A 26,242-nucleotide genomic window follows, 5' to 3' on the forward strand; every position below is an offset into this window, starting at 1 on the left:
TAGAGAGGCTGGGAGGTTATGCTTCAGTTATACAGAGATTTACTGAGAGCATGTCTAGAACACAGCGCACAGTGTTAGTTATTATATTTACAAAAGGTCAGAAGGTCAGAGAAGACTGGAATGGGCAGGTATCATGTGGGGAGAAGTCATTCAGGCAGAGCTTGTATCTGCTGGAGGTTAGAACATACAAGATCCTGGGGGGCGGGGGTTCTCGGCAGGGTGGGTGTGGAAAGGATTCTTCCTCTTGTTGGAGGATCTCGAACTGCGGATCATGGTTTAAAAACCGGGGGCCATCGATTCCAAACAGAGATGAGGTGAAATGGTTTTTCTCTCAGACCATCACGAGTCTTAGGACTGATCCTCCTGAAACGATGGTGGAAGAAAAGGCCTTGAATATTTTTATGCCTTTGCTGGATAGATTCTTGTTAAAAGTAAAAGGGGTGAAAGGTTATGGGGGGAGAAGATGGGGCCGTGGATCTGAGGTTCCAGTCAGATCAGCTCTGGTTCAGTGGAATGGTGAAGTGTGCCTGGGGGATCTGAGCGTTTGTTCACAACTTACTAAAACCAGAGCCAGGAAATACAAGATTTCAGCCCCAGGATAGAGAGATTCTTCTTGTATTTTATACACAGAAGGTTCCAGACAGTGGGAATGCTGTCCGAGAGTCAGTGTTGAAAGGAGAATGGTGTCAGTAGTTAAGAATCAGTTCTGTGTATGACCAAAGGAATGGTGAATATGAGATTTGGGAACAGGCGCATAGGATTAGTCATTACTGCTCATGGAGCAGATCAACCCCCATGTGGATGAGTTGGGCAAAATGGATTAAAGTTCCATTTGGTCCAATCTGTGCTTTTTTAGGTAATAAATTCTCCACATGCTCTCAACATCCCCACTGATTAATTGAAATGATGAAATGGACCCTGGCTCCTATGGAATGTCTGGCTTCTTCAGTTTTCTACCGAAACACAGTTCAACCAACAGCATAGAAACCAAGGAGGGTAAGGAGAACTCGTGTGGAAGTCATCCCTGAACCAGATCAAACCCCAGGCTGATGGTCATGGTCAGATCTGCTCGGGCTATCAAGTCAACCAACCCCTTCCCGAAACAATCTGAGTTGGAATGGCATCGTCCTCAGCCACCCAAACCTGGGGATGGACTAGAACCCACAGCTAGTGGCTCAGAGGCTACCCAATAGATCACAAGATCACCTTCCCACACACTGTGTGTTTGTCTACAGCTACAGGCCAGCTGTCCTTCCACCTCACTGGCAGTGCCCCTGACAGTGTTCCTGACAGTGCCCCTGACAGTGTTCCTGGCAGTGTCTCTGACAGTGCCCCTGACAGTGTTCCTGGCAGTGCCCCTGACAGTGTTCCTGACAGTGCCCCTGACAGTGTTCCTGGCAGTGTCTCTGACAGTGCCCCTGACAGTGTTCCTGGCAGTGTTCCTGACAGTGCCCCTGACAGTGCCCCTGGCAGTGTTCCTGGCAGTGCTCCGGCAGTGCCCTGGCAGTGTTCCTGATAGTGTTCCTGACAGTGCCCCTGGCAGTGTTCCCGGCAGTGTTCCTGGCAGTGTTCCTGACAGTGTTCCCGGCAGTGTTCCTGACAGTGTTCCTGACAGTGCCCCTGGCAGTGCCCCTGGCAGTGTTCCTGGCAGTGTTCCTGATAGTGCCCCTGGCAGTGTTCCTGACAGTGCCCCTGACAGTGTTCCTGGCAGTGTTCCTGACAGTGCCCCTGTCAGTGCCCCTGGCAGTGTTCCTGACAGTGCCCCTGGCAGTGTTCCTGTCAGTGCCCCTGACAGTGTTCCTGGCAGTGTTCCTGACAGTGCCCCTGACAGTGCCCCTGGCAGTGTTCCTGACAGTGCCCCTGGCAGTGTTCCTGACAGTGCCCCTGACAGTGTTCCTGACAGTGCCCTGACAGTGCCCCTGACAGTGTTCCTGGCAGTGCCCCTGACAGTGTCTCTGACAGTCCCCCTGACAGTGTTCCTGGCAGCGCCCCTGACAGTGCTCCTGACAGTGCCTCTGACAGTGCCCCTGACAGTGCCCCTGACAGTGCCCCTGACAGTGCCCTGGCAGTGCAGACTGTCTGAATGGCTAATTTGGAACAGCACAGAACTTCCTGCAGACACCCAGCATCTGTGGGAAGGAAGCAGTGGCTCTTCATCAGAATTGGACCTGAAATGTTCAAACTCGACTTCCTTCTCACAGATGCTGCTAGAGCTGGTGAATTTCTCCAGTAATCTCTGCCTTTGTTTCAGGTCTCCAGCATCCCCCAGTTCCTTGTGTTATTTCTGTTGGAGGACCTGTCTGAGGGAGGTAGGAGATGAAGGCTGAGACCGTTTAACAAAAAGGATATGAAATGAGTTGGCCGTGCGTTCTTCTCCTGGTCTCTGTCGGGGTGGGTCGGGAGCTGGGTGGGGCTGGAACTCAGAGGGTACTGGGAGGTTGAGAGCAGGCTGCCTGACCTGTATCTTACTGAAGCACATTTGTTGAGGTAGTCGTTATGTTACAGTAGACACGTGTTAAAGCCACGGTCACCTATTGATGGTGTACTTTGCTGTCAGAGGATGGAAGAGCCACTCAAAAGGAGATGGAGTTTAATCTCGCAGTTGGCATGCAGCCACCATCTCCTGCAGACAACACACAGGATTGCTTATCTCGCCACCGTCGCAATCTGTTGCAACCTGATGTTGTCGTTTGCCTTATTCCTTCTGAAGAAATTCAGGCGGCTGAAAGGTTTCTCTGTTTTCCTTTTGGCTTCTTGTGAAATTTGATCGGTCAGTCTGTCTAAGATCCACTGGTGGTCCTGTGGGTCTTCTGGCCAGCGCATGTACTGCCTGTTCTGGATGTAGGCCCGGATGGGCTTGTACTTCATCAGCTGGTAATCAGGGAGCCGACCAACCACCAACACAACCATCACTTCCCTCAGTTCATGGAAAAGGCGACTCTGTGCGATATTGAAGGCTTCCACACACCAGCCGTCCTTCAGGAACTGCCTGGTCACAATGCAGACCGTTTTCTTACTGCTCCAGATGGCGTCGCGGATGTTTGTGATATGATCCTCACCAGGAATGAAGTCACGGTCTTCAAAGCACATTTGAAGCCTGCTCTTCCCATTGAACTGAGAGTCCAAAAACTGCAGAAGGGAATCCTTCACCCACTCAATGTCATTCCTACTGAAACAGAGGTAGGCATCAAACCTGTAGTCCTTCCCTTCCCCGTCTCCCCTCTGACCATTAATGAGCTTGGTTGTTGTTCTCTTGTACCAGATGAAGAATAAACCTCTGCCGTGATTGTAGAGAAGAACACAGGAGATGAGAATCAGTAACGTGGTCGTGAAGACGACAAAGAGAGCAAATTGTATCGGCTCTACATTAGCATCTTCGTCACACCCATCAGTGTTTAGAAAAATAAGAGGTACCCCTTGTAAATTTTCTGGAGACACACAGTACATCTCTGTTAATGGTTCTGCCAAGACCACCTCAGTGCTATTTAGCCATTCGATAAAGGCCCTGAGACTACACTCGCAGATGAATTGGTTTTCCCTCAAGTCCAAGTGACTCACAAAACTGAACACATCTGGACTGGGTGAGATGAGACGGTTTTTAGATAGGTCGAGAGTTTCAAGAGAACCAGGAAACAGATCCTGACTGAGCTGGGTCAGAGAGTTCGATGATAAATTGAGTCTCTTCAGAGAATCCAAACCTTTAAAAATACCTTGGGGGAGGTGGGTGAGATAGTTCTGGTTGAGAAGAAGGACAGTTAGGTTAGTCAGGTTATGGAACACTTCCCAGCACTGCTTCGATATCCAGACCAACTCGAGGAAGTTACTGGACAGGTCCAGGTGGATTAAGTGGTTGTTTTTTGGAATGATATCAGTCCGGCCAGGTGTGCACATCGAGATACGGTTTTCCCTCAACAAAAGATGCTTCACAAAAGGAAGGTGCATGATCGTATAGAAAACATTGAGGTTGGAAAAGGCATTGTTCGAGAAATCAAGAAAGGTACTCATGGAAAGTGCCTCCAGGCCATAAACTGTTGTGAGTCGGTTCAGACCCACTAAGAAATAAGTCATTTTTGGGAGATAGTGAAAGCCGGAAATAACCGAGAGTGCGTTGTCCCGAAGATTCAATGTCGTCAGCTGATCCAGTCCATGGAACGAATCATGTTGAATGATTCCAATGTGGTTGTGTTGCAAATCAATTAAGGTGACATTCCTCAGATCTTCGAAGGCCGATGAGTAGATCTCCCCCAGTAGATTGAAGGAAAGGTTTAAGTGGAGAAGGGAGTCAAGGCCAAAGAATGCGTTCTTTTCAATCTGATTGATCTTGTTGAAAGATAATGTAAGTACCTGTAAGGAAGGTAAGTGTGAAAATACTTGGGTTACAAGTGTAAAGATGGAGCCGTGGGACATATCCAGATTCAGAACAGAACTGTCACTGAGACCAACCAGTGTCTGCTTGTTTGGATCTTCTATGTTATGAAAACCAAATGAACTCCCAACGGTGGACAGATATTGCATCTTCAGGTGGATAATTAGTGTTCCTTTCATAGCTATAAACATCTTCTCTAGCTGATGGACATTAAGGGCAATTCCTGAAATGTCCAACGTGTACAGCAATATGTCCTTGAAAGGATTGCCACACTGTTTCCAATCAAAGCTTTCATTTATGTACAAGAGTCTGTTTGAGGAGATGCTGAATGTTTTAAAATATCTCGGTCGGACATTGTCCAGATCACTCTGACAAATCTGGCGAATGTCATTTGCCTTAAAATGAACATTGCTCAAAGTGTTCAGGTTGGAAAATGTTGAATCTGGTATGATTTGTTTTATTTTGTTTCCATCAAGACTGAGGGTGTGCAGTGAGGTTAAATATTTAAAATATCCATGTTGCAGGATCGAGTCAGTCAGACCGTTGTAGTCAAGATAAAGGAATTCCAGTTTGTGTAGCCCAGCAAATGCCTCCACGTCCAGGTCTAATTCTTTATTTCCTCCCAGATCGAGGTAAATCAGATTGGGAAGGTTGGTAAATGCTCTTGCTCCCACACGCATTGGCGGCTCTGTCTGTAATCCAATTAAGAGAATCTGGAGCTGAGCGAGTGACTGAGAAAATGATGTCTCTTCAATAAGCCTGATTCTGTTTTGGATTAAGTTGAGCTGGACGATGTCTGTTGGCACTTGGGGGATCTCAGTAAAATTGCGATTCACACAAATTAGGTTATTCTGGTCCCTAGAGCAAGATTTGATGGAAGGTTTCAGAGCTACAGTGAAAGCTGCAAGGAGGCATAGAAACAAGAACAGCATGATGGTGTCCTATTAAAGAGAAAAGACAGATTAGTGGTTAACAATTGCTCAAGAAATCATCAACCTTTGATAATAGGTGGGATTACACATTACCACCTCTCATTAATCTTGGCTGTTCTGATCACAGAAACATAGATTAGATTACTTACAGTGTGGAAACAGGCCCTTTGGCCTAACAAGTCCACACCGACCCTCCAAACAGCAACCCACCCAGACCCATTCCCTCTACATTTATCCCTTCACCTAACACTACGGGCAATTTAGCATGGCCAATTCACCTAACCTACACAGGTTTGGACTGTGGGAGGAAACCGGAGCACCTAGAGCAAACCCACACAGACACAGGGAGAATGTGCAAATTCCGCACAGAGAATCACCTGAGGTGGGAATTGAACCCAGGTCTCTGGCGCTGTGAGGCAGCAGTGCTAACCACTGTGCCACCGTGCTGCCCTTTATGACACCTTTGGGATTGGCCATTTGGCTCTGTGAGCTAGCCCCCTGTTAGTCACCATTCCCTTGCTCCTTGGTCACCTGGTAAAATTTCCTTCCCAAGTCCAAACTCCCTTCTGGAGGTTATTATTGAATCTGTTTCACACCTTTGTAGCAGTGCATTCCAGATCACAACTCACTGAGGATGGAGCCATTTCTCCAGAGTTTCCAAAGAATGAACGATGATCTGATTCAAGCCTCAGGTTCTGTAGTGGGGGTTCACAGGATAGTTGTGGAGAGATTGTTGCTGCTGCTCAAGGAATATTGAACACAGAAGGAACCAACCAATTCAGACTGGTGGAGGAAAAATTACTTGGAATTCTCTACCCCAGCTGTTTATGGATTACTCCAGCAGTGAAAACATTTAAGACTGAGATAGGTGGATTTTTGTTCTGTCGTGGGATATGGGGACTGGGCCGTAAGGTGGTGTTAACGTACACCAAAGCTTCTATTTTAAATGGGGAAGCGGACTTGGGCTATTTGGCCAATTGCTGCTATTTCTTGTGTTCCTATATTCCCTCATTGACCTCTCATTCTTTTGCCAATCTATGTCTTCTGGTTAGTTCTGCACTCGCTCTTTAATGCCTGGATATCTTTTATAAAGTGTGGATCCCAGAATTCTACACAATACGACAGCAGAGGCCTGTGTTACAAAATTAAAAACATAAATGAAAAGTAGGACCCTTAACCTCTCACGCCTGCTCTGCATTGTCTCCCATCCTCTAATAAATTAGGCTAACAACAATGCTATCCATGTCAGTTGTAAAATGTATAATTGGTTAAGCATTGGTTACCATTTCCACAAGACAGGTTCAACCTTCTATCAGCTGTTGTGTGTATAATTGTTTCCATACTGTAGGGAATCTAATCTAAACAGGGTAAGGCTTCAGAAATCTCAAGCACAAAGGGATTGAGAATTAAATGGCAGAGAAAACTCAATGGGCTGAATGGTCTAATTCTGTTCCTACATCACAGAACATAGAACGTGACAGCATAGTACCGGCCCTTCGGCCCTTGATGCTGCACCGACCTGTGGAACTAATCTGAAGCCCATCAAACCCACACTGTTCCATTTACATCCATATGCCTGGCCAATGACCATTTGAGTGCCCTCAAAGTTGGCGAGTCTACTACCGTTGCAGGCAGTGTATACCACGCCCCTACTATTCTCTGTAACTACCTCTGACATCTGTCCTCTATCTATCACCCCTCAATTTAAAGCTATGCCCCCTCGTGCTCACCGTCACCATACTTGGAAAAAGGCTCTCCCTGTCCACCCTATCTAACCCTCTGATTATCTTATATGTCTCTATTAAGTCACCTCTCAACCTTTTTCTCTTCAATGAAAACAGCCTCAAGTCCCTCAGCCTTTCCTCGTAAGACCTTCCCTCCATACCAGGCAACATCCTGGTAAATCTCCTCTGAACCCTTTCCAAAGCTTCCACATCCTTACTATAATGCGGTGACCAGAACTGTACACAATACTCCAAGTGCGGCCGCACCAGAGTTTTGTACAGCTGCAGCATAACCTCATGGTTCCGGAACTCGATCCCTCTATTAATAAAAGCTAAAACACTGTATGCCTTCTTAACAACCCTGTCAACCTGGGTGGCAACTTTCAAGGATCTGTGTACCTGGACACCGAGATCTCTCTGCTCATCTACACTGCCAAGAAACTTTCCATTAGCCCAGTATTCTGCATTCCTGTTACTCCTTCCAAAGTGAATCACCTTACACTTTTCCACATTAAACTCCATTTGCCACCTCTCAGCCCAGCTCTGCAGCTTATCTATGTCTCTCTGTAACCTACAACATCCTTCAGCATTATCCACAACTCTACCGACCTTAGTGTCATCCGCAAATTTATTAATCCATCCTTCTATGCCCTCATCCAGGCCGTTTATAAAAATGACAAACTGCAGTGGCCCCAAAATAGACCCTTGCGGTACACCACCAGTAACTGGACTCCAGGATGAACATTTCCCATAAACCATCACCCTATGTCTTCTTTCAGCTAGCCAATTTCTGATCCAATCTGCCACATCACCCTCAATCCCATGCCTCTGTATTTTGTACAATAGCCTACGATGGGGAACCTTATCAAACGTCTTACTGAAACCCATATACACCACATCAACCACTTTACCCTCATCCACCTGTTTGTTCACATTCTCAAAGAACGCAACAAGGTTTATGAGGCACGACCTGCCCTTCTCAAAACCATGTTGACTATCCCTAATCAACTTATTACTTTCTAGATGATTATAAATTGTATCTCTTAAAACCTTTTCCATAACAGAAGTAAGGCTCACTGGTAGATAATTACCAGGGTTGTCACTACTCCCTTCCCTGAACAAGGGGAACCACATTTGCTATCCTCCAGTCTTGAGGCACTATTCCTATAGACAATAACGACATAAATATCAAAGCCAATTCCACACACCACTTCCCACTACTGTCCTTGATCAGCCCTAATCTTACTCTAGTTGTTCTTTTATTCCTGATATACCCTTGGAAAGCTTTAGGGTTTTCCTTAATCCTACCTACCAATGACTTCTCATGTCCCCTCCTGGCTCTTCTTAGCTCTCTCTTTAAGTCTTTCCTGGCTAACTTGGAACTCTCAAGCACCCTGACCGAGCCTTCACATCTCATCTTAATATAAGTCGTCTTCTTCCTCTTGATAGGTGATTCAACTTCTTTACTAAACCATGGCTCCCTCACTGGACCTATTCCTCCCTGCCTGACAGGTACATACTTATCAAGGACACGCAGTAGCTGTTCCTTGAATAAGCTCCACATTTCATTTGTGCCCAACCCCTGCAGTTTCCTTCCCCATCCTATGCATCCTAAATCTTGCCTAATCACATCATAAATGCATTTCCCCCAGGAATGATTCTTGCCCTGCCAATTCCTTTCCATCTCTAAAGTAAACATAACCGAATTGTGGTCACTACCACCAAAGCGCTCAACTATCTCCAAATCTAACACCAGGCTGGGTTCGTTACCCAGTACCAAGTCCAATGTGGCCTCGCCCCTTGTTGGCCTGTCTCCATACTGTGTCAGGAAGCCCTCCTGCACACATTGGACTAAAACTGACCCTTTTAAAGTACTCAAACTATAGTATTCCCAGTCAATATTTGGAAAGTTAAAGGCCCCCATAACAACTACCCTGTTACTCTCACTCCTATCCAGAATTATCTTTGCCATCCTTTTCTCTACATCTCTGGAATTATATAGCATCATATCATAGAATCCCTACAGTGTGGAAAAAGGCCATTTGACCCAAGTCCACACCCACCCAGAACCATTCCCTTACCATATTACTCCACATTTCCCCCTGACTAATACACTTTACCTGCACATAGCTTTACACTATGGGCAATTTAGCATAGAAAATTCACCTAACCTGCACATCTTTGGATACCTTGTGGTCTTATTTGCAATAGCTCCTCTTCCATCCTTCCATGGTGGGATTTGAACCCATGTCCCCATTACTCTCAGGGGCTCTAGCCCAGTTACATCACCACTATGCTACCTTCAATGGCTGCTTCCTTGCTTACATTATTTAAGGACAGTCAGGGTAAAATCACCACAGTCTTCTCAGACCATAGGGCTGCTTTCCCATTACAGGGAGATGGTTGTTGGTGGGGTTTAACCTGAGGGTCACCAAACCCTCAGGCAAGGGAAGGATTGAGAAGGAGAGTCCTTTCCCGTGATGTAAGTCAGTACAGGGTTTGAACTCTTACACATCTTAGCAGCTGTTCAGCTAACAGTGCTGGGACTGAGGCCGAACCAGACATCTCCTCACTGGAAATAGAGGTGAAATGAGTTACGAAACACGTAGAACATGGTGTGGTGGTTTACCTTGTCCAGAGCCTGCAGAACCAGAGGACACAGTCTTCAGTTCATGTCAGGGAGTCTCAAGACTGATCTGCAGAAACAATCATTATTAATGATTACTCACTGGGATAAACTCACTCAGGCACGGATCCAGAGCCACGTGAAATACTTTAATGCTCTCCTCAATGGCTGCTTCCTTGCTTAGTTAAGGACAATAAGGGTTGAATCCCAATAAGAATAAAAAAGCTGAGAAATGAAGAGAAGCAAAATCCAAGTTTTCACTGTTGGGATTAAGCCTCACTTTCCGCTTTCAAATTATTACCCAAAAGAGAATATTATACACTAAATGAATCTGTGTGAGTAGTTTAGTAACATCACAGTTATAGATAATATGTTTGATTGAAGGACCAGGTTTAATGGCTAAAACTATTATTGGCTTTAAGTAGCTGAGCTGCTAAATTGTCTCAATGTGCAATTAGAAATTTTTGTAAAACTCCGTAACTAAAAAACTGCCTTAATTCTACACAACTTAATCTAAAGTCTGTTTTAAATATTTCTGACAAAATAATATCAAAAAACAGTCAAAGTGTGTGCTCATTCACAGTAGGTCTGTTGTAATTTTGACACTTCCTCTATTTTTACATCAATTCAGTTCACGTATTTCTGTGAAATAGGGCAGCACGGTGGCTCAGTGGTTAGCACTGCTGCCTCACAGCACCAGGGTCCCAGGTTCGGTTCCAGCCTCGGGCGACTGTCTGTGTGGAGTTTGCACATTCTCCCCGTGTCTGCGTGGGTTCCTCCCACAGTCCAAAGATGTGCAGGTCAGGTGAATTGGCCATGCTAAATTGCCAGTAGTTTATGGTGTGAGGGAAGTGGGACTGAGTGGGTTACTCTTTGGAGGGTTGGTGTGGACTTGTTGGGCCGAAGGGTCTGGTTCCACACTGTAGGGAATCTAATCTAAATAGTCCCAAGGCTGCAGACTTCAGCTATGAACAGAGACTGATTCCTGGGTTTGGTAGGACTGACATATCAGTTAGGACAATATTCACTGGTGTTTCGAAGAATGAAGAGAATCACTCAGAAACCTATAAACTCCTACCAAGACTGGCCAGGGTAGATACAGGAAGGTTGTTTCCAATGACAGGGGAGTCTAGAACCAGGGGTCACCATCTGAAGATATGGGGTTGGCCATTTAGGACCGAGAGGAGGAGTAACTGCTTCCCTCTGGGAGTGGGGAGGCTGAAATTCTCTGCCACAGACAGCAGTTGAAAACGTTTTCAAGAAGGAGTCAGATATTGTTCTTAGAGCTAAAGGGATCAAAAGGATATGGGGAGAAAGTGGGAACAGGGGACTGAGTTGGATGATCAGCCATGATCGTATTGAATGGCAGAGCGCTGAAAGGGCCGAATAGCCTACTCCTGCTCCTATTTCTAAAGTTCTGTAATCGGGGACAGAGATTTAGGGTGACAGGCAAAAATCCAGGGATCTTGCATGATGAGACTTTTTTTTAACAGCAGGTGAAGAGGAATTGAAACACACTGACTGAAAGTGTGGAGTTAATACCTTTTCAACAGGAATTGAATAAATGCCTGGAAGGAGAGATTTTAGGGCCTACTGAGGAAAGACAGTCGGGTGGATTGAATTAGATAATTGATGGAATGAACTGACAGAGGTGTGTGGGATGAGATGGTGCTGCATCATTCTGATTGTTGTGGTGTGTAACTAGGAGAATGGGAGAAGGTGAATCAAATGGCCTTTTCTTGTTGAGCAACTGTTCTGTACATAACCCCACCCCCCCCACCCCCACCCCCACCCCCTCCCCGAGGGACAGGATTTTCATGTATTTGGGTCACAACAGAGTGTTTTGGTGGTTTGTCAGTTTGTCCTGACCTGGTTCCTGGACCCTGTCTGGAGAGGTTTGGGTTGTTTTCTGCTGTACTCCTTTGACAACTTGGTCATCTTGTTGCTGGTCACTATCACGCAGCATCACAACAATCATCATCATTCAAGTGTTCTTCCTCAATCTCTTCATGAAGAATTGGTGAGAGGGTTAGATATTGGTTAGAGCTGCTGTTTCCCAATGTAGCTCCAAATCAGTAATGACTTCACATGATCTGGGCTGGTGGTGTATTGGAGAAACGTTTGCTCGTTCCTCAGTGTTTGGATTCAGATCTCAGACTATCTGTCTAGTTTACAGTTTGACAGTTCTCCACTTCCTCAATCGTCATGGATCTCTTTAATTTATTATGAACTGGGCCAGACCCCCTTAAAACACTTCAAGAAAGTAGCCCGGACCCCAACTTTGTGAGTTGTTTTTAACAGGGGGAGAGTGGATATTCCAGGAGGGATGCAGCTGGTCCAACCACTTCGTTTGAAATAAAATAGAATTTATTTACAAGATTACCGAATGAAACACAAACAAAACAGAACAGGATATCGAATAACTTAACCGATTCAAAAACGCAACTGACCATCCCAACGTAATGTTGCTGTTCCAAATACTTGCAATATTCGCTACAAACACCCCTTGGTACCAAAGGTAAAATCAAAGCCAGGGTTTTGCAGAAGACAGAGAGATAACAGAGAGATTCAGCCTGGAACACCTTCCTCCATGGACCAGCAGCCTCACAAACTGACTGACTGCTTTCTCTGAACAGCCAGACTGCAAAAACCAAACCAAACCAAACTACACCAGACCAAACCAGACCAGACCAAACTACACCAGACCAGACCAGACCAAACTACACCAGACCAGACCAAACTACACCAGACCAGACCAGACCAAACTACACCAGACCAGACCAGACCAGACCAAACTACACCAGACCAGACCAAACTACACCAGACCAGACCAGACAAGACCAGACCAAACTACACCAGACCAGACAAGACCAGACCAAACTACACCAGACCAGACCAGATCAAACTACACCAGACCAGACAAGACCAGACCAAACTACACCAGACCAGACCAAACTACACCAGACCAGACCAAACTACATCAGACCAGACAAGACCAGACCAAACTACACCAGACCAGACAAGACCAAACTACACCAGACCAGACCAGATCAAACTACACCAGACCAGACAAGACCAGACCAAACTACACCAGACCAGACAAGACCAGACCAAACTACACCAGATCAGACCAGACCTAACTACACCAGACCAGACCAAACTACACCAGACCAGACCAGACCAAACTACACCAGACCAGACCAAACTACACCAGACCAGACCAAACTACATCAGACCAGACAAGACCAGACCAAACTACACCAGACCAGACAAGACCAAACTACACCAGACCAGACCAGATCAAACTACACCAGACCAGACAAGACCAGACCAAACTACACCAGACCAGACAAGACCAGACCAAACTACACCAGATCAGACCAGACCTAACTACACCAGACCAGACCAAACTACACCAGACCAGACCAGACCAAACTACACCAGACCAGACCAAACTACACCAGACCAGACAAGACCAGACCAAACTACACCAGACAAGACCAGACCAGACCAGAGTAAAGCTGAACTGGGAGGACTGGACTCTCCTCGTTCATTGCATCAGTTGTTTTTAAACTTGTAAGCCGTTGATCCGAGGCAGTGTCTGTCAGCTGTAATCAAATGGGCCCTAAAACCTCCAAACCTAGAACTTTCCGAATCATTGCTTTTATAACCTCTCTGAAAAGAAAAGCCAAGATCACAAATTCCCCTCTGTTTTTGAGGAAGAGTCTCCCATGTTTCCGAAAGGGTCGATAGTTGGGCCAAGGCCTTCCAAATATAAAATCAATCTGGGGATGTTAATGCCTTTCCCATTGATATTACATTAAAATGTAGCCAGATGAGGCAAAAGCCTTGTTTTGTTGTCCAGCTGTTAGTGCTGATGGTTTTGATGGTATGTACCATGCACTGTGTTAGACACTGAAAACATGACAGCAATGGTCATGCTTATTACGTTGCTAAGTCATTGAATGCTGGGACATGTGGAGAAGTAAATGTCCCCATGTGTCTATTCAATGGAGTGACTGTGTCCATTGCTGATTCTGTCGAAGGAGTGGATGGAATAGTGAGTCGATGTAGAGGGTCCCTTTGCTGCTGAGGTTGATATATTTGGCATCTCTCACATATGATCATCAATCATTGGATATCCTGATTCATCCCAGCCAGCCCACAGACGCCCCTGCTGCTGTCCTGTGAATTCAATACCATGTGTCCCTGGTGACACGTAGTATTTTGATATCGTGCTTTCACACATGGACTTATCAGCCATTGAAATGGCTTGCTGTAATACACGGAGTTCATCCATGTATAAAATGAGCCAATGTTCTCAGGATCTTCCTTGTTACTGTCAGCCCATCACTGGATAATAGTCATTACCAGTTTGTGTGGTTGCTCAACTTAAGCAGTTAGCCATTGCAACTGTTCACACAGGCTGTGGCCAAAGTAACAGATTCATCTCTAGAACATTTCTAACACTGCAGTCTGGAGCATCATGAACACCGCGGTCTTTGTGAGGGGGTGGGGAATCTGTCTGGTGGGTCAGATCGGATCTTCCTCACTTCAGAGTCCCCTGTTTGGATATTGTTGACTGTGGCGTGGTGTGATTCTCACCAATCATCAAGCACATGCTATTTATTAATGAATGTTACAGCTCCAGGTCACCTTGTACTGTTGAAGTGGTAGGTGAGGTTAACAAAATGGAAAGCTGGATCATCTTCTGATATTTGTCTTTCTGCTGGTTCACTCTGAACTCTATCCAGTGCCTCACCTTAACACCCTCCTTGTTGTCAGTGTTGTTATTTTTGGGTGGTATGTTTTGCTGGGGTCAGGCTTGGCCTTTGGGACCAGGCTCCGTGTTTCCGGTGATCACCATGGACAGAGCAGAATGAGGAGAGGCTCTGATGGTATACCACATCAGTGGCAGACTCTGCCGGTTTAGTTCACTTCACTCACCACAGCATCAATGGCAGCTGCAATTAAAGGGTGTGATTTGTCCTTCACCTGCCCTGGGGCTCCATATTTGTGTCAGTCCTCAGTAACAGACCAATAATATCTATTTCTCCTTGCCGTACAGATCCTCCTGAATGTGTTGAGCTGTTGGCGAGCTGATAATTAATCCAATGAGCCCGACACTTCCTGTTTGGTGAAATCCACTCTTCGCTATAAAACCTTAAACAAGATGGTTCTTTGACTCTCAGGGGTCCTCTCTGTTTGACACGAGGCTGTTGATCCTGAAGCCATTTCTTACCTTGAGCTGATTGTGTAGAACCTTCCAGATCTCAGTCTTAAATTGAGGCCCTTTTATGCTGAGACTGTGCCGTCTCGTCCTCTCCCAAGATGGGGAAGACCTGCTCAGCATTTGCCCTGTCCAGCCCCTGAAGAATCTGATACAGATTTTACAAACTGATGCGGTTGAACAGTGGGAGAGAGACAGCTGTCCTTCATCCAAATTCTCCGATGGTTGTTATTGTCTAGTTGGTGATCAAATATTTACCACCACGATTATGGAGTCTGGTTTACAGAGGGCCACCACTGGGAACAGTGGAGTGAACCAGGGGCCAAGAGGGGGTTTTACCTGACAGGGAATTGTTGATGTTATGTCGAATAATGTAAGACACTGGTGTGGATACTGAACTATTGAAGGCTATCATGCACAAACATTACCTTCCTCAAATACACTGGGACAGGGCAAGTATATACATTAACAACAGAGGGGCTTGCTTCTGTAGAGTGTCATTATCCAGGTAATCACAGGATAAAGTGGAGACTGAGACCGTAAACCCCTCAAGTGACATGGCAGAAGACAGTGGTGACATCAGGAACATGTCTCTTCTTGGTACACAGACCATAAGGCAATGGGACTGAATACAACAGCTACATTACAACACTGTACACGGAGGTTACATCTATTAGACCAAAGTAATGATTCTCAGGGCATTGTGGGATATCAGTATCAGTGAGGGTCCCAGTGAGAGGGGAGTGCGGTATCAGTGAGGGTCCCAGTGCGAGGGGAGTGTGGTATCAGTGAGGGTCCCAGTGTGAGGGGAGTGCAGTATCAGTGAGGGTCCCAGTGTGAGGGGAGTGTGGTATCAGTGAGGGTCCCAGTGTGAGGGGAGTGCAGTATCAGTGAGGGTCCCAGTGTGAGGGGAGTGTGGTATCAGTGAGGGTCCCAGTGTGAGGGGAGTGCGGTATCAGTGAGGGTCTCGATGTGAGGGGAGTGCGGTATCAGTGAGGGTCTCGGTGTGAGGGGAGTGCGGTATCAGTGAGGGTCCCGGTGTGAGGGGAGTGCGGTATCAGTGAGGGTCCCAGTGTGAGGGGAGTGTGGTATCAGGGAGGGTCCCAGTGTGAGGGGAGTGCGGTATCAGTGAGGGTCCCAGTGTGAGGGGAGTGTGGTATCAGGGAGGGTCCCAGTGTGAGGGGAGGGCGGTATCAGTGAGGGTCCCAGTGTGAGGGGAGTGCAGTATCAGTGAGTGTCCCAGTGTGAGGGGAGTGTGGTATCAGTGAGGGTCACAGTGTGAGGGGAGTGTGATATCAGTGAGGGTCCCAGTGTGAGGGGAGTGTGGTGTCAGTGAGTGTCCCAGTGTGAGGGGAGTGCGGTATCAGTGAGGGTCCCAGTGTGAGGGGAGTGTGGTATCAGTGAGAGTCCCAGTGTGAGGGGAGTGTGGTGTCAGTGAGTGTCCCAGTGTGAGGGGAGTGCGGTATCAGTGAGGGTCCCAGTGTGAGGGGAGTGCGGTATCAGTGAGGGTCCCAGTGTGAGGGGAGTGCAGTATCAGTGAGTGTCCCAGTGTGAGGGGAGTGTGGTATCAGTGAGTGTCCCAGTGTGAGGGGAGTGTGGTATCAGTGAGGGTCCCAGTGTGAGAGGAGTGCGGTATCAGTGAGGGTCACAGTGTGAGGGGAGTGCGGTGTCAGTGAGTGTCCCAGTGTGAGGGGAGTGCGGTATCAGTGAGGGTCCCAGTGTGAGCGGAGTGCGGTGTCAGTGAGGGTCCCAGTGTGAGGGGAGTGCGGTATCAGGGAGGGTCCCAGTGTGAGGGGTGCGGTATCAATGAGTGTCCCAGTGCGAGGGGAGTGCGGTATCAATGAGGGTCCCAGTCTGAGGGGAGTGTGGTATCAGTGAGGGTCCCAGTGTGAGGGGAGTGCAGTATCAATGAGGGTCCCAGTGTGAGGGGAGTGCGGTATCAGTGAGGGTCCCAGTCTGAGGGGAGTGTGGTGTCAGTGAGGGTCCCAGTGTGAGGGGAGTGCGGTATCAATGAGGCTCCCAGTGTGAGGGGAGTGCGGTATCAGTGAGGGTCCCAGTGTGAGGGGAGTGCGGTATGAGTGAGGGTCCCGGTGTGAGGGGAGTGCGGTATCAATGATGGTCCCAGTGTGAGGGGAGTGTGGTGTCAGTGAGGGTCCCAGTATGAGGGGAGTGCGGTATCAGTGAGTGTCCCAGTGTGAGGGGAGTGCGGTATCAGTGAGGGTCCCAGTGTGAGGGGAGTGCGGTATCAGTGAGGGTCCCAGTGTGAGGGGAGTGCGATATCAGTGAGGGTCCCAGTGTGAGGGGAGTGCGGTATCAGGGAGGGTCCGAGTGTGAGGGGAGTGCGGTGTCAGTGAGGGTCCCAGTGTGAGCGGAGTGCGGTGTCAGTGAGGGTCCCAGTGTGAGGGGTGCGGTATCAATGAGTGTCCCAGTGCGAGGGGAGTGCGGTATCAGTGAGGGTCCCAGTCTGAGGGGAGTGTGGTGTCAGTGAGTGTCCCAGTGTGAGGGGAGTGCGGTATCAGTGAGTGTCCCAGTGTGAGGGGAGTGCGATATCAGTGAGGGTCCCAGTGTGAGGGGAGTGTGGTGTCAGTGAGTGTCCCAGTGTGAGGGGAGTGCGGTATCAGGGAGGGTCCCAGTGTGAGGGGAGTGCGGTATCAATGAGTGTCCCAGTGTGAGGGGAGTGCGGTATCAATGAGGGTCCCAGTGTGAGGGGATTGCGGTATCAGTGAGGGTCCCAGTGTGAGGGGAGTGTGGTGTCAGTGAGGGTCCCAGTGTGAGGGGAGTGTGGTCTCAGTGAGTGTCCCAGTGTGAGGGGAGTGCGGTATCAATGAGTGTCCCAGTGTGAGGGGAGTGCGGTATCAGTGAGTGTCCCAGTGTGAGGGGAGTGCGGTATCAGTGAGTGTCCCAGTGTGAGGGGAGTGTGGTATCAATGAGGGTCCCAGTGTGAGGGGAGTGCGGTATCAGTGAGGGTCCCAATGTGAGGGGAGTGCGGTATCAGTGAGAGTCCCAGTGTGAGGGGAGTGTGGTGTCAGTGAGGGTCCCAGTGAGAGGGGAGTGCGGTATCAGTGAGGGTCCCTGTATGAGGGGAGTGCGGTATCAATGAGGGTCCCAGTGTGAGGGGAGTGTGGTATCAGTGAGTGTCCCAGTGTGAGGGGAGTGCGGTATCAATGAGGGTCCCAGTGTGAGGGGAGTGCGGTATCAGTGAGGGTCCCAGTGTGAGGGGAATGCGGTATCAGTGAGGGTCGCAGTGTGAGGGGAGTGTGGTATCAATGAGGGTCCCAGTGTGAGGGGAGTGCGGTATCAGTGAGGGTCCCAGTGTGAGGGGAGTGCGGTATCAGTGAGTGTCCCAGTATGAGGGGAGTGCGGTATCAGTGAGGGTCCCAGTGTGAGGGGAGTGTGGTATCAGTGAGGGTCCCAGTGTGAGGGGAGTGTGGTATCAGTGAGGGTCCCAGTGTGAGGGGAGTGTGGTATCAGTGAGGGTCCCAGTGTGAGGGGAGTGCGGTATCAGTGAGGGTCCCAGTGTGAGGGGAGTGTGGTATCAGTGAGGGTCCCAGTGTGAGGGGAGTGTGGTATCAGTGAGTGTCCCAGTATGAGGGGAGTGCGGTATCAGTGAGGGTCCCAGTGTGAGGGGAGTGCGGTATCAGTGAGTGTCCCAGTGTGAGGGGAGTGTGGTATCAGTGAGTGTCCCAGTGTGAGGGGAGTGCGGTATCAGTGAGGGTCCCAGTGTGAGGGGAGTGTGGTATCAGTGAGGGCCCCAGTGTGAGGGGAGTGCGGTATCAGTGAGTGTCCCAGTGTGAGGGGAGTGCGGTATCAGTGAGTGTCCCAGTGTGAGGGGAGTGCGGTATCAGTGAGGGTCCCAGTGTGAGGGGAGTGTGGTATCAGTGAGGGTCCCAGTGTGAGGGGAGTGCGGTATCAGTGAGTGTCCCAGTGCGAGGGGAGTGCGGTATCAGTGAGGGTCCCAGTGTGAGGGGAGTGCGGTATCAGTGAGGGTCCCAGTGTGAGGGGATTGCGCTATCAGTGAGTGTCCCAGTGTGAGGGGAGTGCGGTATCAATGAGTGTCCCAGTGTGAGGGGAGTGCGGTATCAGTGAGTGTCCCAGTGTGAGGGGAGTGCGGTATCAATGAGGGTCCCAGTGTGAGGGGAGTGCGGTATCAGTGAGAGTCCCAGTGTGAGGGGAGTGCGGTATCAATGAGGCTCCCAGTGTGAGGGGAGTGCGGTATCAGTGAGGGTCCCAGTGTGAGGGGAGTGCGGTATCAGTGAGAGTCCCAGTGTGAGGGGAGTGTGGTGTCAGTGAGGGTCCCAGTGAGAGGGGAGTGCGGTATCAGTGAGGGTCCCAGTATGAGGGGAGTGCGGTATCAATGAGGGTCCCAGTGTGAGGGGAGTGTGGTATCAGTGAGGGTCCCAGTGTGAGGGGAGTGCGGTATCAGTGAGGGTCCCAGTGTGAGGGGAGTGCGGTATCAGTGAGGGTCCCAGTGTGAGGGGAGTGTGGTATCAATTAGGGTCCCAGTGTGAGGGGAGTGCGGTATCAGTGTGGGTCCCAGTGTGAGGGGAGTGCGGTATCAGTGAGGGTCCCTGTGTGAGGGGAGTGCGGTATCAGTGTGGGTCCCAGTGTGAGGGGAGTGCGGTATCAGTGGGGGTCCCAGTGTGAGGGGAGTGCGGTATCAGTGAGTGTCCCAGTGTGAGGGGAGTGCGGTATCAGTGAGGGTCCCAGTGTGAGAGGAGTGCGGTATCAGTGAGGGTCACAGTGTGAGGGGAGTGCGGTGTCAGTGAGTGTCCCAGTGTGAGGGGAGTGCGGTATCAGTTAGGGTCCCAGTGTGAGCGGAGTGCGGTGTCAGTGAGGGTCCCAGTGTGAGGGGAGTGCGGTATCAGGGAGGGTCCCAGTGTGAGGGGTGCGGTATCAATGAGTGTCCCAGTGCGAGGGGAGTGCGGTATCGATGAGGGTCCCAGTCTGAGGGGAGTGTGGTATCAGTGAGGGTCCCAGTGTGAGGGGAGTGCAGTATCAATGAGGGTCCCAGTGTGAGGGGAGTGCGGTATCAGTGAGGGTCCCAGTCTGAGGGGAGTGTGGTGTCAGTGAGGGTCCCAGTGTGAGGGGAGTGCGGTATCAATGAGGCTCCCAGTGTGAGGGGAGTGCGGTATCAGTGAGGGTCCCAGTGTGAGGGGAGTGTGGTATCAGTGAGGGTCCCAGTGTGAGGGGAGTGCGGTATGAGTGAGGGTCCCGGTGTGAGGGGAGTGCGGTATCAATGATGGTCCCAGTGTGAGGGGAGTGTGGTGTCAGTGAGGGTCCCAGTATGAGGGGAGTGCGGTATCAGTGAGTGTCCCAGTGTGAGGGGAGTGCGGTATCAGTGAGGGTCCCAGTGTGAGGGGAGTGCGGTATCAGTGAGGGTCCCAGTGTGAGGGGAGTGCGATATCAGTGAGGGTCCCAGTGTGAGGGGAGTGCGGTATCAGGGAGGGTCCGAGTGTGAGGGGAGTGCGGTGTCAGTGAGGGTCCCAGTGTGAGCGGAGTGCGGTGTCAGTGAGGGTCCCAGTGTGAGGGGTGCGGTATCAATGAGTGTCCCAGTGTGAGGGGAGTGCGGTATCAGTGAGGGTCCCAGTCTGAGGGGAGTGTGGTGTCAGTGAGTGTCCCAGTGTGAGGGGAGTGCGGTATCAGTGAGTGTCCCAGTGTGAGGGGAGTGCGATATCAGTGAGGGTCCCAGTGTGAGGGGAGTGTGGTGTCAGTGAGTGTCCCAGTGTGAGGGGAGTGCGGTATCAGGGAGGGTCCCAGTGTGAGGGGAGTGCGGTATCAATGAGTGTCCCAGTGTGAGGGGAGTGCGGTATCAATGAGGGTCCCAGTGTGAGGGGAGTGCGGTATCAGTGAGGGTCCCAGTGTGAGGGGAGTGTGGTGTCAGTGAGGGTCCCAGTGTGAGGGGAGTGTGGTCTCAGTGAGTGTCCCAGTGTGAGGGGAGTGCGGTATCAATGAGTGTCCCAGTGTGAGGGGAGTGCGGTATCAGTGAGTGTCCCAGTGTGAGGGGAGTGCGGTATCAGTGAGTGTCCCAGTGTGAGGGGAGTGCGGTATCAGTGAGTGTCCCAGTGTGAGGGGAGTGTGGTATCAATGAGGGTCCCAGTGTGAGGGGAGTGCGGTATCAGTGAGGGTCCCAATGTGAGGGGAGTGCGGTATCAGTGAGAGTCCCAGTGTGAGGGGAGTGTGGTGTCAGTGAGGGTCCCAGTGAGAGGGGAGTGCGGTATCAGTGAAGGTCCCTGTATGAGGGGAGTGCGGTATCAATGAGGGTCCCAGTGTGAGGGGAGTGTGGTATCAGTGAGGGTCCCAGTGTGAGGGGAGTGCGGTATCAGTGAGGGTCCCAGTGTGAGGGGAGTGCGGTATCAGTGAGGGTCCCAGTGTGAGGGGAGTGCGGTATCAGTGAGGGTCGCAGTGTGAGGGGAGTGTGGTATCAATGAGGGTCCCAGTGTGAGGGGAGTGCGGTATCAGTGAGGGTCCCAGTGTGAGGGGAGTGCGGTATCAGTGAGTGTCCCAGTATGAGGGGAGTGCGGTATCAGTGAGGGTCCCAGTGTGAGGGGAGTGTGGTATCAGTGAGGGTCCCAGTGTGAGGGGAGTGTGGTATCAGTGAGGGTCCCAGTGTGAGGGGAGTGTGGTATCAGTGAGTGTCCCAGTGTGAGGGGAGTGCGGTATCAGTGAGGGTCCCAGTGTGAGGGGAGTGTGGTATCAGTGAGGGTCCCAGTGTGAGGGGAGTGCGGTATCAATGAGTGTCCCAGTATGAGGGGAGTGCGGTATCAATGAGGGTCCCAGTGTGAGGGGAGTGCGGTATCAGTGAGGGTCCCAGTGTGAGGGGAGTGCGGTATCAGTGAGTGTCCCAGTGCGAGGGGAGTGCGGTATCAGTGAGGGTCCCAGTGTGAGGGGAGTGCGGTATCAGTGAGGGTCCCAGTGTGAGGGGATTGCGCTATCAGTGAGTGTCCCAGTGTGAGGGGAGTGCGGTATCAATGAGTGTCCCAGTGTGAGGGGAGTGCGGTATCAGTGAGTGTCCCAGTGTGAGGGGAGTGCGGTATCAATGAGGGTCCCAGTGTGAGGGGAGTGCGGTATCAGTGAGAGTCCCAGTGTGAGGGGAGTGCGGTATCAATGAGGCTCCCAGTGTGAGGGGAGTGCGGTATCAGTGAGGGTCCCAGTGTGAGGGGAGTGCGGTATCAGTGAGAGTCCCAGTGTGAGGGGAGTGTGGTGTCAGTGAGGGTCCCAGTGAGAGGGGAGTGCGGTATCAGTGAGGGTCCCAGTATGAGGGGAGTGCGGTATCAATGAGGGTCCCAGTGTGAGGGGAGTGTGGTATCAGTGAGGGTCCCAGTGTGAGGGGAGTGCGGTATCAGTGAGGGTCCCAGTGTGAGGGGAGTGCGGTATCAGTGAGGGTCCCAGTGTGAGGGGAGTGTGGTATCAATTAGGGTCCCAGTGTGAGGGGAGTGCGGTATCAGTGTGGGTCCCAGTGTGAGGGGAGTGCGGTATCAGTGAGGGTCCCTGTGTGAGGGGAGTGCGGTATCAGTGTGGGTCCCAGTGTGAGGGGAGTGCGGTATCAGTGAGTGTCCCAGTGTGAGGGGAGTGCGGTATCAGTGAGGGTCCCAGTGTGAGGGGAGTGCGGTATCAGTGAGTGTCCCAGTGTGAGGGGAGTGCGGTATCAGTGAGGGTCCCTGTGTGAGGGGAGTGCGGTATCAGTGTGGGTCCCAGTGTGAGGGGAGTGCGGTATCAGTGGGGGTCCCAGTGTGAGGGGAGTGCGGTATCAGTGAGTGTCCCAGTGTGAGGGGAGTGCGGTATCAGTGAGGGTCCCAGTGTGAGGGGAGTGTGGTGTCAGTGAGTGTCCCAGTGTGAGGGGAGTGCGGTATCAGGGAGGGTCCCAGTGTGAGGGGAGTGCGGTATCAATGAGTGTCCCAGTGTGAGGGGAGTGCGGTATCAATGAGGGTCCCAGTGTGAGGGGAGTGCGGTATCAGTGAGGGTCCAGTGTGAGGGGAGTGTGGTATCAGTGAGGGTCCCAGTGTGAGGGGAGTGCGGTATCAGTGAGGGTCCCAGTGTGAGGGGAGTGTGGTATCAATTAGGGTCCCAGTGTGAGGGGAGTGCGGTATCAGTGTGGGTCCCAGTGTGAGGGGAGTGCGGTATCAGTGAGGGTCCCTGTGTGAGGGGAGTGCGGTATCAGTGTGGGTCCCAGTGTGAGGGGAGTGCGGTATCAGTGAGTGTCCCAGTGTGAGGGGAGTGCGGTATCAGTGAGGGTCCCAGTGTGAGGGGAGTGCGGTATCAGTGAGTGTCCCAGTGTGAGGGGAGTGCGGTATCAGTGAGGGTCCCTGTGTGAGGGGAGTGCGGTATCAGTGTGGGTCCCAGTGTGAGGGGAGTGCGGTATCAGTGGGGGTCCCAGTGTGAGGGGAGTGCGGTATCAGTGAGTGTCCCAGTGTGAGGGGAGTGCGGTATCAGTGAGGGTCCCAGTGTGAGGGGAGTGTGGTGTCAGTGAGTGTCCCAGTGTGAGGGGAGTGCGGTATCAGGGAGGGTCCCAGTGTGAGGGGAGTGCGGTATCAATGAGTGTCCCAGTGTGAGGGGAGTGCGGTATCAATGAGGGTCCCAGTGTGAGGGGAGTGCGGTATCAGTGAGGGTCCCAGTGTGAGGGGAGTGTGGTGTCAGTGAGGGTCCCAGTGTGAGGGGAGTGTGGTCTCAGTGAGTGTCCCAGTGTGAGGGGAGTGCGGTATCAATGAGTGTCCCAGTGTGAGGGGAGTGCGGTATCAGTGAGTGTCCCAGTGTGAGGGGAGTGCGGTATCAGTGAGTGTCCCAGTGTGAGGGGAGTGCGGTATCAGTGAGTGTCCCAGTGTGAGGGGAGTGTGGTATCAATGAGGGTCCCAGTGTGAGGGGAGTGCGGTATCAGTGAGGGTCCCAATGTGAGGGGAGTGCGGTATCAGTGAGAGTCCCAGTGTGAGGGGAGTGTGGTGTCAGTGAGGGTCCCAGTGAGAGGGGAGTGCGGTATCAGTGAAGGTCCCTGTATGAGGGGAGTGCGGTATCAATGAGGGTCCCAGTGTGAGGGGAGTGTGGTATCAGTGAGGGTCCCAGTGTGAGGGGAGTGCGGTATCAGTGAGGGTCCCAGTGTGAGGGGAGTGCGGTATCAGTGAGGGTCCCAGTGTGAGGGGAGTGCGGTATCAGTGAGGGTCGCAGTGTGAGGGGAGTGTGGTATCAATGAGGGTCCCAGTGTGAGGGGAGTGCGGTATCAGTGAGGGTCCCAGTGTGAGGGGAGTGCGGTATCAGTGAGTGTCCCAGTATGAGGGGAGTGCGGTATCAGTGAGGGTCCCAGTGTGAGGGGAGTGAGGTATCAGTGAGGGTCCCAGTGTGAGGGGAGTGTGGTATCAGTGAGGGTCCCAGTGTGAGGGGAGTGTGGTATCAGTGAGTGTCCCAGTGTGAGGGGAGTGCGGTATCAGTGAGGGTCCCAGTGTGAGGGGAGTGTGGTATCAGTGAGGGTCCCAGTGTGAGGGGAGTGCGGTATCAATGAGTGTCCCAGTATGAGGGGAGTGCGGTATCAATGAGGGTCCCAGTGTGAGGGGAGTGCGGTATCAGTGAGGGTCCCAGTGTGAGGGGAGTGCGGTATCAGTGAGTGTCCCAGTGTGAGGGGAGTGTGGTATCAGTGAGGGTCCCAGTGTGAGGGGAGTGCGGTATCAGTGAGTGTCCCAGTGCGAGGGGAGTGCGGTATCAGTGAGGGTCCCAGTGTGAGGGGAGTGCGGTATCAGTGAGGGTCCCAGTGTGAGGGGATTGCGCTATCAGTGAGTGTCCCAGTGTGAGGGGAGTGCGGTATCAATGAGTGTCCCAGTGTGAGGGGAGTGCGGTATCAGTGAGTGTCCCAGTGTGAGGGGAGTGCGGTATCAATGAGGGTCCCAGTGTGAGGGGAGTGCGGTATCAGTGAGAGTCCCAGTGTGAGGGGAGTGCGGTATCAATGAGGCTCCCAGTGTGAGGGGAGTGCGGTATCAGTGAGGGTCCCAGTGTGAGGGGAGTGCGGTATCAGTGAGAGTCCCAGTGTGAGGGGAGTGTGGTGTCAGTGAGGGTCCCAGTGAGAGGGGAGTGCGGTATCAGTGAGGGTCCCAGTATGAGGGGAGTGCGGTATCAATGAGGGTCCCAGTGTGAGGGGAGTGTGGTATCAGTGAGGGTCCCAGTGTGAGGGGAGTGCGGTATCAGTGAGGGTCCCAGTGTGAGGGGAGTGCGGTATCAGTGAGGGTCCCAGTGTGAGGGGAGTGTGGTATCAATTAGGGTCCCAGTGTGAGGGGAGTGCGGTATCAGTGTGGGTCCCAGTGTGAGGGGAGTGCGGTATCAGTGAGGGTCCCTGTGTGAGGGGAGTGCGGTATCAGTGTGGGTCCCAGTGTGAGGGGAGTGCGGTATCAGTGAGGGTCCCAGTGTGAGGGGAGTGCGGTATCAGTGAGTGTCCCAGTGTGAGGGGAGTGCGGTATCAGTGAGGGTCCCAGTGTGAGGGGAGTGTGGTATCAGTGAGGGTCCCAGTGGGAGGGGAGTGCGGTATCAGTGAGAGTCCCAGTGTGAGGGGAGTGTGGTGTCAGTGAGGGTCCCAGTGAGAGGGGAGTGCGGTATCAGTGAGGGTCCCAGTATGAGGGGAGTGCGGTATCAATGAGGGTCCCAGTGTGAGGGGAGTGTGGTATCAGTGAGGGTCCCAGTGTGAGGGGAGTGCGGTATCAGTGAGGGTCCCAGTGTGAGGGGAGTGCGGTATCAGTGAGGGTCCCAGTGTGAGGGGAGTGTGGTATCAGTGAGGGTCCCAGTGTGAGGGGAATGCGGTATCAGTGAGTGTCCCAGTGTGAGGGGAGTGCGGTATCAATGAGGGTCCCAGTGTGAGGGGAGTGTGGTATCAGTGAGGGTCCCAGTGTGAGGGGAGTGCGGTATCAGTGAGGGTCCCAGTGTGAGGGGAGTGCGGTATCAGTGAGTGTCCCAGTGTGAGGGGAGTGCGGTATCAGTGAGGGTCCCAGTGTGAGGGGAGTGTGGTATCAGTGAGGGTCCCAGTGGGAGGGGAGTGCGGTATCAGTGAGTGTCCCAGTGCGAGGGGAGTGCGGTATCAGTGAGGGTCCCAGTGTGAGGGGAGTGCGGTATCAGTGAGGGTTCCAGTGTGAGGGGAGTGTGGTATCAGTGAGGGTCCCAGTGTGAGGGGAGTGTGGTATCAGTGAGGGTCCCAGTGCGAGGGGAGTGCGGTATCAGTGAGGGTCCCAGTGTGAGGGGAGTGCGGTATCAGTGAGGGTCCCAGTGTGAGGGGAGTGCGGTATCAGTGAGGGTCCCAGTGTGAGGGGAGTGTGGTATCACTGAGGGTCCCAGTGCGACGGGAGTGTGGTGTCAGTGAGGGTCCCAGTGTGAGGGGAGTGCGGTATCAGTGAGGGTCCC

General features: G+C 51.5%; 1 protein-coding gene across 1 annotated transcript in view; it reads right to left on the reverse strand.

Annotated features, from left to right (window-relative positions):
* The window catches only part of LOC132835079 (uncharacterized), a 73,501-nt gene that overhangs the window by 22,122 nt on the left and 25,137 nt on the right, over nucleotides 1–26,242 (reverse strand). Inside the window, 2 exon segments of the mRNA XM_060854372.1 lie at nucleotides 2,650–5,307; nucleotides 9,652–9,718. Of these exon segments, the coding sequence (XP_060710355.1) occupies nucleotides 2,650–5,298 (2,649 nt within the window). The 5' untranslated portion in view covers nucleotides 5,299–5,307; nucleotides 9,652–9,718.

Source organism: Hemiscyllium ocellatum, chromosome 3 (assembly GCF_020745735.1).
Source record: "Hemiscyllium ocellatum isolate sHemOce1 chromosome 3, sHemOce1.pat.X.cur, whole genome shotgun sequence".
NCBI lineage: Eukaryota > Metazoa > Chordata > Chondrichthyes > Orectolobiformes > Hemiscylliidae > Hemiscyllium > Hemiscyllium ocellatum.